Source organism: Lynx canadensis, chromosome A2 (genome assembly GCF_007474595.2).
Source record: "Lynx canadensis isolate LIC74 chromosome A2, mLynCan4.pri.v2, whole genome shotgun sequence".
In the NCBI taxonomy this organism is placed as follows: domain Eukaryota; kingdom Metazoa; phylum Chordata; class Mammalia; order Carnivora; family Felidae; genus Lynx; species Lynx canadensis.
In genome coordinates this window covers 130,842,791-130,856,957 of record NC_044304.2, presented here as the reverse complement: position 1 = coordinate 130,856,957, position 14,167 = coordinate 130,842,791, and the positions used below count along the sequence as shown (strand labels likewise).

The following is a 14,167-nucleotide window of genomic DNA, read 5'->3' as shown; positions in this document are numbered from 1 at the left end:
CAAATCGAACAGAAGTTCTTCTAAAGTAGATGGTTTGCACACAGTAAGAGCTCAATAAACATTAGTTGAATACATTAGTCTCTCTCTTTTGACCCCCACCCTACCATTACACATATAACTACTGCTAGCGAATACCAGAAGGCAACTAGCTCTGAAATCTACCCACCCCCTGTCCCTGGGGAAATAAGAGTCAAAGTTTAATCACCTGAGCAAATTTTCTTTTATTGAAAAGAGTTAACACCTGGTTCCCTTGAAAACAAATACTTCAATGAAACCATGAGGCTGTCACAGGAATTCATAAAGATGCACGAGGCACCATGAACCTCACTGGCACAGGGAACTTGTTCTGGTGATGAAAGCTCCTTTTGTAAGAGAAGTTGTGTGTACAGAGCCAAATTCTCTGGCTTACTATTGGTTCTCCTCCATAACAGCCACCCTTAACCCCAATAAAGCAGAAGGACACAGCATACAACGAGCCCTTTTTCTGGTTGCTATCCCCAAACCCCTTTGCCTTGGAGTCGCTCCCAACCCTACAGCATTAACTTGGCCCCAGGGTTGGGATCACTAACCAGATGGTCTGTTGCCTGCAGAAATGCGCATGCTCAGTTCATAAGCCCGTGCACACCCAATAAAGCGCCAAGCTCAGGTGCTGGCGGCTGCTTTTAGATGCCCATTTCTTTAGTTTTGTTCCGCGTCCAGTTGATTGAGTCGCTTTACGATCATGCTGTTGATTTTCTTAAGATCGTCTATGTCCTTTCCCTCAGCTGTTAGTCTTCTCGACACATCGTCCATCTTGTTTCCAGTTTGAACTTCAAAACAGAAAACAGACTGTGTTACATTGATAGCCAGTGTGTTCCGTCGGGACCCGCTAGTGCCTTGTGTTGGGGCTTAGCCAAGTGCTGAAAGGCCCCCTTGGCAAGTCCCGTGCTCCAATAACCCACGCAGCCCACAAGCCCGGGAGAGAAATCGCCGAAGACTAAAGCTGTCTACCAACGTGCATTACTTTTACAATTTATTGGGCCCAGCCTCGACTACCTTTGGCAGCTCCACACAGATTTTGGCTGAGAAACTTCACGGTGAGCCACCAAAGGAAACCACCAGCTAGTCTCATTGGGAGCTTATCAGAGAAGTGATTGTTACATCGTCTTCTTAGAGCGCTCTTCTCCAGAGGTTTTTGGCTCCTCATTGGGAAATGAGGTTTTCTGGGTTTCAGCCTATTTTGACATAGCTCTGCTGGTTCTGAATTACCAGCCCATAAATGAACATGTAGTAATTCCCCTCGGACCATCCTAAGAACAGAGACTGTATTTTCAAAATAAACAGAACTCTTGGCAATAAAGTAAGCTATGGAGGATACTCCATACTCATCAGAGGTTAAAATTTCCAGGAAATGCAGCAAAAAAATCCATACTTAATATTTGAGCTTCTTATTATTTCCATTTTAAGCAAGTTTTTTTCCCCCAACTAACGTTGCTGGTAGCATGCCACGAGGCTTAGTGGATAAACTGATATGGGAAAGTAAACTAGATAGAAGAGCTTCCCCTTCCAGGCTTGGGACAAATGGTTGCCCAGAAGCTGCTTCTTCCCCATGTCTGCAAAACTATGCTGGATGAATTATGGTCTAAGACATGAAGGAAGGATCTTAATTGAGATTAACTACAGAGCCAGGCAGGAAAATCACTTGCTTCTGGGGAAAAATGTGAAACTGAAGTAAATTCATAACACATAATATCCTTTCCCCTCTTGGGAAACTCCTAGTAGAACATAAGTCAAACAGAGAAGGAAGCAGCAGCCGGGCTGGCTTGAGTGTGTTCCACGATACACTGATTCCAAATTAAATTCCAAAAAAGAAAAAGAGTTCCATGTGCAAAAATGTTAGAGAAAAATTTTGCACTGATCTGCCTCTTGGAAACTCACAAGAAGTAAAAAAAAACAATTTGAGCATTATCTAACTCAGCAATTATCAAACTCATTTGACCATAGAATCCTTCTTCCCTCAGGCAACAACAACATCTCAGGAACCTAGTATTCTCTGGAATAGACTGCTTGGCCACTAGAATTTGTTACCAGAGGCATGTATAGTAATCTACTCTCGTAGCCCATTATTCCTTTTTAGGACAGAGATTATGACGAAAACATAAGGTCCAATGGTTTAATAAGAATGTAATCAAGTATAAAATAAGTCTTTTCCCTCTTACATAAAAATACCAGTTATAAAGAATACAGGTTCTTTCACGTCAGTGAAAAGACTACAAATTTGCACTAAATCCCACTGAGAGCAAAATGGTTTCTTTGTTAAAGATGAGCACAGGCCAAGTTCATTTCCAGAGGCCTGTGCCAACTTCACCCTGAGGTTGAGTTAAGGTTTGTCTGAAAACCACAGGAAGTCCTTGTTTTATTTCTTCAACATAGGCAATGGAGGGCAGGGAAGCTTTGGAGCCAGACAGGTCAGGGTTTGAATCTTGGTTCTGCCTCTGATTAGCAGGGTACACATGGAGAGGTACATTTCTAGGTCTTAGTCTCGCTTCAATAAAATAGAAATACTAAATACTATCTTAAGAGGTAAAGATGTAAGATAATGAATTTATGTATCTGGCACAGAACAATAGCACAAAGAAAGACATTCTTCTTGGGGCGCCTGGGTGGCTCAGTCGGTTGAGCGGCCGACTTCAGCTCAGGTCATGATCTCACGGTCCGTGAGTTCGAGCCCCGCGTCAGGCTCTGTGCTGACAGCTCAGAGCCTGGAGCCTGTTTCAGATTCTGTGTTGCCCTCTCTCTGACCCTCCCCTGTTCATGCTCTGTCTCTCCCTGTCTCAAAAATAAATAAAACGTTAAAAAATAAAAATTTAAAAAAAGACATTCTTCTTTGTTCATATCTTCTTTCTCTTTCCTCGTATGACTTTGCTCTCAACATAAAACACCAGCAGCAAATATAACATAAATCATACTTATACAACAGGGGTATAATGACAGTAATAAAGTGCATGCTCTTTGAAGTCAGGCAGGAGTGTCTTTGGGCCCTGATTCGGCACTTATTAGTTGTGGACCTCAGGCACGGTGATTAACCGAAGCCTCAGTGTCAGCATCGGTAAAACCAGAATAATAGTAGATTGTACGACCTAGAGTTGTTACGAGGTTGTGAGCAAACAGACATCAGGTGTTACTTAGCAGAGTGCCTGGGAAAATGAGTGCTCGATATATAGCACTTCTTAGCATCATTACCTTTAACCTCATTACCCGTCGCTCCACAGAAGAGAGAAGTTCCTTTGGGTGGCTCTCCTGCCGATAGGGATATCTAAAATTTCCTGCTAGTTTAACTCAGTCATTACCCCAGATGGGTGTGGCAGAATGATATTTGGAGCATTAATTTTTGTTGGTATAACATTTCAGAATTCAGAGTAATGCATGGGCTTTTTCTGGCCCTGAAGATTCAGGAACAACCCACATCCAATGGACAGTCAGAGACAAGGGCACCATTATTGTAAGGATAGTTCCCATTGAAGCTTTTAAGTTGGAGAGGGCATGGACTGGGCCAGAGAGAAGCAGTTAAATATCCCACCTCCCCACCTGCCCTGACCCCAGGTTTGGGGAAGTTTGGGGAAGAGAAGGGGTCTGAGGCTGTAAAAGAGCCACACCCCCTGCCCACCTGTCTCCCCCCATCATCACCACCACTACGTCCTTTAATCCTGAATGAATTTAAATTAAAGGCCTTCCAAAGACATGGGCTCCACTTCTCATTGAAGATTTTTGAAGGCTACAGGGCCTGCAAAGCAGGAAAGGGCAGAAGAAATAAATGATGGTTCTCAGGACCCAGGGGAAAAGGCATGGTTCAGGGCAGCAGGAAGCTGAAATAAATCCAGATAATGGCCCACAGAGGTTAGCTGAGAGAGAGAACTGATGGCTTGAGGGGAGAGGGCAACCCACAGAAGGAAAGGACAGCACCCTGCCCCTGCCAAAGCAGAGAGGAGAGTGGCCCTGAGGCCTGGGGGGTCTCGCCATGTGGGACAGCCCAGCCACCACTCAATGGCAGAGGTCAGGCCCAGGCTGAGAGCAGGGAGGGCAGGTCGTCATACAGCCCGGGGGAGTGTCAAACAGGAAAGAGGCGGCCTCATCACCTCCCCAACACAGCCTCTGGGACCTTGCACAAGCCCTCAGTGCTTCCAATAGATTTCTGGGAAGTGAGAAAACCTGGGAAGGAGTTTGAAACCTGAATGTGACTCTATGGTAGAGACCTGAATTAATGGAGCAATTACGTACTGGATTAAGAAAAACTAGAATCAACATTTGACAGCCAGGGACTCCCAAGTAAGAAAGGAAAGTTATAGAGACGCCTGGGTGGCTCAGTCAGTTCAGCATCTGACCCTTGATTTTGGCCTAGGTGGTGATCTCATGTCAGGCTCTGCTTTGTCAGCCTGGGATCCTATCTCTCCCTCTCTCCCTGCCCCTCCCCCACTAATGTGCTTGCGTTTGCTCGCTCTCTCACTCTCACTCTCTAAAAATAAATAAATAAACTTTAAAAAAAAAAAAAGAAAAGAAAATTATAGAAATATTTAATGTCCTTGTTCGTGAACTTGTGGCACTGTAGGCTTACGTCCCCAGAATCACAGGGTCAGGCACTTGCCGTCTGCCTTTCCAGTGTAGCAGTGATTGCCAAAAAGCATGGACTCCTCACAGGAGCAAAGTTAAACAACCAGCAACAAAGTAAGAGCATTTAAGAAACGAGAACGTGTCAGTGGTACTTACCTATTAGAAAGATCACGAAGGAAACCAGTGCCAGACTGACAATCAGCACAATTATCAGCCCCATAAAAAATAGACTGTGACTTCCGTTTCCTGAGTTAGTGCCAACGTCTGGGATTTTCTCCTGGAGAGCTAACATGAAACAAACAAAAATACCTATGACAAAAACTCCTCAGGATCCACCTTGCCAGCAGAACTGAAAAGTCCCCCACTATTAAAGACCCGAGTAAGGGATACACCCGTTTTTCCCTGTGATCACCCTGGAAAGTGACTTATGTCATAGGAATGTCTTTGGACTTATGTCTTTGGTGCTCTTTGTGAATTTTTTCCCTTCTTCATCCTTGGTAGTCAAAAAAATAAGCAGGGTTTAGCACTCTCCTTGGAAAGTTCTTTGAAGATGGTGTTAATACTGAAGAGGCAGGACGTGGGTTTTCTTTGGATGGGTGGGAGAAGATATGTGTGTTAAGCTTTCAGAGTGATGGAGACTGTATTGCCCTCTTTCTGAAGTGACAGGGGAGTAAAATACAGCTGGCTGGGACACCTATGCTGAGTGGAAGGCTGAATGCTCTAGGGTATCTCCCAGAAATGCCTTTCACCATAGGAGTAAGTTAAGCTGACATCCATTTAAATAGAAAAATGGCCCCGATGTATCTGGGTTTCTCAGAGCTGTCTTTGGGATGAACCTGCTTGGCAAACAAGGTTCTTTTAAATGTTGTGCAGTTACACTGAGACTGCAACTATGCTTATAAAGCAGCTAAAGCATGAAGTGTCTGCATTTGGCCATCATTTTGTAAGGCCTGTTTGCCTAGGAACACCCAAATTAAATTAAATAAGCACTATAGGAACTTGGGGTCATGGAGACCATTAACTTCCTTTCTGTATTTTCTCCTACTTTGCATCGGTCCCACACACTGTGCTACTTGATAATAGCTAGGTGGGTGGCTTAGGTCCTGGGCCGTGTAAATACATCATGCGTCACCCCGCAACAACTTTTGCTTCCTAATCAAAGCAATGGCATAAGCTGGTACCCAAATACCTATTCCTGCGGAGATTTGACTGCAGTAGAAGCAGATGAAAGTCTGAACCCATCAAAATGAAGAAAAAAGCAAGACCTCAGTTAGGATTTAGAAGGAGAATAATAGATATAAATTTGGAATTACCTGAGTTTAGAATGGGAATGGAACAAACGACTAGTAGAAAATTAAGGCCTGTGTTTGAAAGTCAGAGTTGAAGCTGGAAAAATGGGGCTCAGAATGATCTGAGAGAGCTCGTTCACAATATGTAGGGAACAAAGTACACATTTAGTATTTAAAGGATTTTTGTTTTGCCTTTCTCCTCCTTTTTTAACCCTTTAATTGGGACCATTTGTGATTTTTAAGTAGAAAATGAAGTTGACTTCATGCCCCCCCAAAATTTAATGACTTCTTGAAATCTAGATGAATGTGTGGAGTATTTTCTCAGCAATGCACTGCAAAGTAAGACTTCTCCAGGAAAGTGGGCACCACCGTGACCTGGCCGTGGTCTCTGGAAGGCGCAACAGCAGCCAAGAGGGATGAGCAAACCTCTTGGAAGACCAGCACTGCAGTTTCCCTGCCCTTTCCAGGGAGAAACACTCCACAGAAACTTCTCAGAACTCTTGAAGACACATTCCAAATCTTGCTTAGGACCCAAAGAAGCCCATAAGCCTGTCAAATATTAAGAGAACTAACACAAAAGTTGACTAATAATAAAAAGCATTTCCAGCACTGAGCTGTTCCTAATGCCCACCCTGCCACCCACCACACCCACAGGTCCAGATTAGCCTTTACTATTTTTAGGGGGCCCAGAAGCCAGGAAGAGCCAGAAAGCCTGGGAGGCACACATACGGAGCAGATGCTGGGAGCCAGCAGGACAGAGGGTCAGTCTGTTTAAGTCATTTATGGAATCCACAATATAAAGCTTTCGATCTTCAGGCATGCCTCGAGAGCTGGTGTCCTGGGAATGATTCATAGTTCCTGGAAGAAAACACTGACACTAAACAGAAGGCCGGCTCTGGGAGCCCCACTGCACAAGAATCAGAGGCCACAGGAAGCTGGACAGGCACGGAAAGAACCACCTACATGCATTATTTCCAGCTGAAGGTCTAGAAAAGCTGTGCTTGTCCAGAAGAAAATATTTCCCTTTGGGGACAACGTTGTCCCTATTCTTTTTGCTTGGCTTGCCAGGAAGCTCAGACTCAATTGTGACACCCAATTTGAGCCTTTTATACCCTGCTTATCTGAATATCCTCTTTCCTTCTCCTCAGATTTCTTAATTCTCGCTATTTTCCCTGAGCCTGCTTTTTAATTTTGTAATTTATTTTATTTCATTAATTTTTTTAAGTTTTTATTTATTCATTTTGAGAGAGAGAGAGAGCACATGAGCATGAGTTGGAGAGGGGCAGAGAATGGAGAGAGAGAATCCTAAGAAAGCTCTGTGCGGACAGGGTGGAGCCCGATTCAGGGCTCAAACTCATGAAGAGTGAAACCATGAAATCGTGACTCCGGCTGAAGTAGGTTGCTTAACTGATTGAGCTGCCCAAGCTCACTGAGGTGCCGCAAGAAAACTATCTTAAAATAAATTACAAAATTAGGGGCACCTGGGTGGCTCAGTCAGTTAAACATCTGACTTCAGCTCAGGTCATGATCTCACAGTTCATGGGTTCCAGCCCCGTGTCGGGCTCTGTGTTGACAGCTCAGAGCCTGGAGCCTGCTTCAGATTCTGTGTCTCCCTCTCTCTGCCCCTCCCCCACTTGTTCTCTGTCTCTGTCTCTCTCTCTTTCAAAAAATGAATAAAAATTGAAAAAATAAAATAGTTTTCTTTTATCACATTGTTTATATTCTGGTGAGATGCCTCAAATCCTTTGGACAAGAAAACTATGTATAAACATATGGAAAGGTAAAACTAAGCTAGTCGGCCTGTGGCCCAAAGACAGATTGTGAGAGGGCAAGAGAATATTACCGCAAACCATCCTAATTGCATGAGGCTTTAAAACATAACTGCGATTTTTACATTCTCGCTCAATATGGTATATATGAGTCTCCACCTTACATGCATTCTTTAGCCATTAGATGCTCTGCCAGCATCTAGACAGTCCTCAAGACAAAACTCTTCGCAGGCTAGGGTGTTATAAAGAGGAACCGTGCAGCGGGTTGGAGGCTAAACTCTGGGACGTCTGAGGGCTCTTTCCTCCGAATTTCCTTAGATTGAGGCCACTTCCATAGTAAAGAATTTTAAAACTGAGGTTGACATTTAAGGTAATATTTTCTGATGACAGCACTTCCAGCAAACCTGAAAAGCCCCAATGGGTTTATTTATAAAGTCTGTTTTATTAGGTCTCTTCTAGCACAACAGAGAACGTGTGCCCTTTTAATTACATGAAATAAAGGGCTCTAGGAAGACAAATTCAAATTACCATCAAAACTGTCTCTTTCATGGTGATCTCTCTTCATAAAATGAGTCCAATGGTGACATAGGGACTTTTTGATGTGAAAGGGACTGTAGACACGCTCTAGTCTGGCCTCCTCCTTCCCACAGAGGAGGAATGGATGCTCAGCTGGTGAATGCCCAACACCATACATTTACTTAGAGGCAGAGCTAGCCGGAAGCAGACCTCTTGCTTCAGAGTTCACTGTGTCTTCCCTTTCCTCTCCACATCCCTCCCTCACCCTCTTCTTCTTTTATTTTTTAATGCTTATTCATTTTTGAGAGACAGAGCCTGAGTGGGGGAGAGGCAGAGAGAGAGGGAGACACAGAATCCAAAGCAGGCTCCAGGCTTCAAGCTGTCAGCACAGAGCCTGATGCAGAGCTCGAACTCATGGACCGCGAGATCATGACCTGAGCTGAGGTCAGACACTTAACCAACTGAGCCACGCAGGTGCCTCCCTAACCCTCTTTCAAGACTTGGCTCAAACCTCATCTCTCGAAGAATCAACCTGCCTTTCCTTTGTGCTTTTGCTGGATGCGGTACCTTCTTCCATCAGAACACACATTCTATTTTACAACATTTACTGCTTATATCTTTGACTTTCCTGGTTGACTGAGAACTCCTCAGGGTTCTTCAAGTACTCAGTATCAAATGTATAAGCCATGACTTACGTTAAGTTGGAACAACTAAAATATTTTATTTATGATTTGAAGCTCACCATTTACAAAAGAATTTGAGGCAGTTAATAATAAATGCAATGACAGAAAGAAACTGAGGCTAAAAATCCTCATGTGATATCTATCTGGACTCTGGTAAAGTCAATAAACTTTGTGCCTTCATTTACATGAAGCAACACACTGTTTACTTCCTGTTAACATTAAAAATCTTTCCTTTAATAGCAGTTGCAAAATGAAGAAAGATAGAGTTAGGAGAAAACAAATTCAGAAAAAAAAAAAGTTGCGAACACCTACAGATCTGAAAAAGGATCAGCCATTTACTAAACAGGGTAAACTGCATCCTGAAACATTAAAAACCAGGAATTCCCCAGTCATACCTAAAACCCACTAGTACTTGTAAAAAATATGCTCCTGAAACCCTAAGAAAAACATGGACTAATTAAACTTTTTATCAGTCAAAGCTAATAACTAAACAAGGTGTTCCAGGTATCCTGAAATTTTAATTAACAAAAATATGTAATTCTCAGAGTATTTTAGATTAGACATCACTGAAGCATTGATATTGATATTACTGAATTCCAAATATACTTCATGGAATAGTCCTAAGGGAATGACATGAAGTGATCATTTTTTAAAAAGCAGCAGCAGCATATAAAATAAAGGAGTCTTAGAGATCAATCAAGTCTTATCCTTTCACAGATAAAATCATAAGTAATGACTGATGCATGGTCACAGATTCTACTCTTCCAGAAATGCTTTGTATTTTATCATCTCTTATACTTTATTATCCCGAGTACTAATATTTGATGAGCAATAAAGGTTTTTATGTCACATCATAGAATCATCATTCCAGCCATGGCTTCTATTTTAGGTGTGGTGACTGGCACGTGGTTCATTTTTGGATCTCTGACTCAGTGTCCTTAAGCCTTAGCTTCCCCTTTAGGAATGGAATTGCTATTGCTCAAATCTCATACTGGAGCTTAATCAACGGTTACAAAGTGGAGGAACAACTAGAAAATCATAGCCACAAACACTAACCTAGGAGCAGCGCAGCTAATTAAATCTCCAACTGATTAGCCTTGCTACTCACTGAAAAAGGTGATTCAGTGCAACAACAAATCCAAAATCACTGAGGCAACAACTTAGAGTAAGCTATGACGTGCCCTGAACGTAAATTTCTTCCTCAGGGTAAAGTCATAATATAAATAGGTGCCATTTTCATGTACTTTTAAATGAACTACAACATGCAAATGAAAAATAACTAGCAAAGAAAATGGGATTGGGTGTCTGTGGTTCATGGCCACCAAGAGCCTATAAATGACTCTGTGAGTAAATGGATCCAGGATCACATGGCCCTGAAGCCAGGACCCACTGTTGTTGACACCAGTTGTTGCTATCTCTGGCATCTCCATATAAGGGCACCTGGGAACAACCAGCAGGGCTGGAGAAGCCAAAGTGTTACTAAATTCTGCATCACAGTAGCTCAACCCTCCTCCCTAACTCTGGTGTGCAAATTTGCTCACTATTCTAAGATTGACCAAAGCAGTATCCTTTTAACGGGGCCTTTTCTAATCCCTTGCACTGAAACACGTAAGTAATTTCATTTTCCTCCAGCTTAGATCATGCTCACAGCTCTTTTTATCATTTAAGAATTCTTTAACCAGCTACAAATAAATATTCCGACAAAATAGTTGTCTATGAAAAATTGCTTTGCTCTTTATTTTTTCCCCTGGGTGCTCGATATCAAAGCACAGAAATGACACACCGGTATTGCTTGCCACAAAATCCAAATTGTTATAATAGGGTTTAATTCAAAGCTAATAGGAAGCTTTATTGAGTGAGTCATGGTAATTTGTTCTTTAATTCCATTTCAGAGTCAGTGCCTCTTCACATTCAGGAATTAATTTTTTAAATCAAGTCTAAATCATTTCTATCAAAAGTTGAAAGCACAGAGCACATGCAACAAAAAACATCCCAGCCTCAAGAATCATAATTCGGTGTCGGTAGAGTAATAGCATGCAAATTACTTACAAAAAATGTGAGCTTTGACTGCTAGGTTACCAGAAAAGAAAAGAAAGAAAAAAAAAAAAATACTATTCAGAAGCAACTACAGTAAAACTTTCTATGAATTCTGTAGTCCTGTCTTTGCCTTCCTTCAGCGAACGGGTGCTCCTACAAGGCCCATAAACCCCGGCATGATGTCGGTCTATATTTAGTGTTAATTTAGCCAAGCAGTGTAAGATTTCCAAATACTTTTTATGCAATGTCTAAGGTTTTTAGTGACTATATTACTGAAACTATGCTTTAAAAAGAAAAAGCCACCATGCCTTGATTCAATTGGTAACTGTTGAGGTTGTTATTGGACCGAAGTTAATGTCCTTATTTGGCTGATGGGACCGGGTAAGCGGACACATTTCTAGCACTTCTGCCACGGTATGCTCCCACATATAAATATCCAGTAGCGGACCGGAGCTGCCATTCTGACAGGACTCCAGACCAACCAGAGGACTGCAATAAAGAGCGACAGAGAAAGGTTGTGATACTAACTGGGATGATGGCACGTCAGAGAACTCCGAGTGCTTCCAGAAGCTACAAAATAAGATTGTGAGTGGGAGATTGTATGGCTACAGACCCGCTGCAGAAGAGAGAAGCACTGTGTCTCATCAACTTCCCTTTCTACTCAAAGCCTTTATTTATTCTGAGTTTTTATGCATCCGCTTTCTCAGAAATGCCAGACTTTCTCTCATGGGGTTCCCTCACAGGCACGCCAAGGAGCGTCTGCCCTCTGGTGTACATGAGAGGAGCTACAGTGAGGACTGCCATCCTGAGTCCCATTCGCAGGCTACAGGGACAAACTATCCTGGCAGGACACTAAGGGCTGGGCAGTAATCAGATACGCAGTCCTTTCCAAACCTACCTTCCATTGCACATCTAGATGGACACATTTATGGATCTTTGAAACAGTTTGTACGTCAATCAGAAAATGTTTGCTTCACGGAACTTTCTTTACATTTATATTTAGTATGGACTTCGGTCTACATTTAGGGGAAAGGAATGCCATTTCCTTAAACTTCATCTGTACCAGGGGACCAGTTCACGGAGGAAGCAATATAACTAGTAACTGTCTCCTCAGAGGTACATTATACATTAAAAAGCTATGCCAAATTTCTTGAAAAATGAAAATGTTTGTTTGCTGTTATATTATCAGCCTGTTTATAAATCTCCTAGCTACCTGATCAGTCTCAAACCATCAAACCTCTGAAGACACAGCAGCCTCGTTTTGAATATGTACTATGTATGTTTTTCTCACTCCTGTAACCTTACAACCCTATCAGTCCTCCTTCAGGGATGAGGAGAATGTAGCCTAAGCAATTCCTTACCCCAAAGTCTGAATTCAACCATATTTTACACCAGGGAAAGGGATGAAAAGTTCTTACGGCTTGTGATTAATTAGACTTCTGGAGAAGCAAGTGAAAGCAAAGAAAGATGACATACATACCTCATTTTATCTATTACATACTTGAAAGATCACATCAAGAGTTCAGTCATAAGAAGAAAATAGGTATTCTCACCTGAAATAATCTGGGGGCACTTTTAAGTATTTCTTGATTTTTATTTCACTTTATTTTACCATATCTAGATTCAACTCCCAGAAAATTCAGTAAATGCCATCACAGCCTTGAATCATGGATGCTGGTTGCTTCAAAATTAATGCTTGAGCCTCAAAACATTAAGAACTGAGTAGGCAGGGACCATTTTAAATTCCTTTAAACCAGCAAGAATCAATCAAGAACCAAGGAATGAACTGGTTCATATGATATGAACTATCACATACCATTTTGCTACTTTTGAGAAAACTCAATTATTTTTATACATTGAAGCCCCAGTAATCCTTGTCTAGCAACTATCCATAAATTTCATGAAATGTACCCATCCATAAATTTAATATACAGATTAACTCATTTCTCTCTTCTTCCTCCTAAAACCCCATTAAAAAGGCAGAATAGGAATTAAAATTAGAAAACCACAAGGATGAAAATTGGAAGAAATAATACTGAACAAGATTCCAACAAATGTATTGAATACGGAAAAGAGAGTGGTCGTTACCCGCATGTGTAGAACGGCAGAACTCAGGCGGGCTTAGGAATTGGAGGCAAGAATGAAGTATGGAGCTAAATCCAGGCAGGTGATTTCATAAAGATTGAAAAACTGCATTATAGAAATCTACCCCCCCCCCAATAAATGATTTAATAAATAAAGCCAGAGGCTCAATTCAGCGGTTCTAGTTATTTCATGGAGTTCCAGGACAAAGGGTGTATGTGTGGGTTTTGGGGGGGGGGGGGTGGGCAGAGGGTAGGTGAGGGAGGCTGGGAAGGGTCAGGGCCCACCAAAGCAGTTATCGCTGAATTTTACAACTCTAAAGTGCCTCCAATTAACAAAATGAAGAAATAAAAATTGCACATCACAACAGTTTTATTACAATAGAGCGAGGTCTTCAAAATTCTGAATTTGATTTTCTACCTAAAATTTTATATACCAAGCCATATTACCTTTCAGGCATGCGGTAGTCTCAAAGTAATTGAGCCTCTAGGCACCCATTCCTTCACTGAAGGAAGTGTTCTCTATCAAGTAATCTAAGAACAAAGACACAGGGTCCAGAAAACGTGGACTCCAACCCTAGAGAGGAAAACAAATCCCAGGATGATGAAGTCTCAGAAACAGTTGTATATATACATGAATAAGAGAGAAATTAGTTTAGACTGAAACAGGTATACGGTTGGGCTTTGACCCTATGAAAAATTGATCTTAAAAAGTTTTACATACTTGGGACTGTTTCGGAAGAATTAGTGATGTGATGTAAACGTAAAACCAACACAAAATGTTGAGAATGGAAAGGAAGCACAGGCAACTCATTCAGGAATGAACAGAGATTATGGTCACTAAAATCGAAAGATGCCAATTTAATGGAAAAATACCAGAATGAGAAAAAAGGAAAAATCATCTATCAAATAGGAAGCTGTCAGATGTCTAAACATAGTAAGCATATTACTTAGAAATCTGAAACCAAGGCCCTAGGAAAAACACCAAAGGCTGAAACGGCCCCTGTGAAACGGAAAAGGATGGAGCAGGGAGCTAACTTTCCCCCTTACAATCCCTGAGGTACCATTCAACTATGTATATACATCATTTTAATAAAAATTTTTATTTAAAAATAGTATACATATACGAAATTGAAAATTTACGGGCGATAACTACTTGTAATCATTTTTTCCAGGATTCTGACCTACTTGGGAGTACAAGAAGG

At 41.7% G+C, this 14,167-nt stretch overlaps 1 protein-coding gene across 1 annotated transcript; it reads right to left on the bottom strand.

The window, feature by feature from the left end:
• Positions 1 to 208: 208 nt before the first annotated feature.
• Positions 209 to 13,965, bottom strand: LSMEM1 (leucine rich single-pass membrane protein 1). The gene is made up of 4 exons (XM_030308257.1): positions 10,894 to 13,965; positions 6,606 to 6,734; positions 4,744 to 4,872; positions 209 to 809 (listed from the first exon to the last, which is right to left on the bottom strand). Exons 2-4 carry the CDS (start codon positions 6,727 to 6,729, stop codon positions 679 to 681), a joined length of 384 nt encoding a protein of 127 aa, XP_030164117.1. The 5' UTR covers positions 6,730 to 6,734; positions 10,894 to 13,965; the 3' UTR covers positions 209 to 678.
• Positions 13,966 to 14,167: the final 202 nt, after the last annotated feature.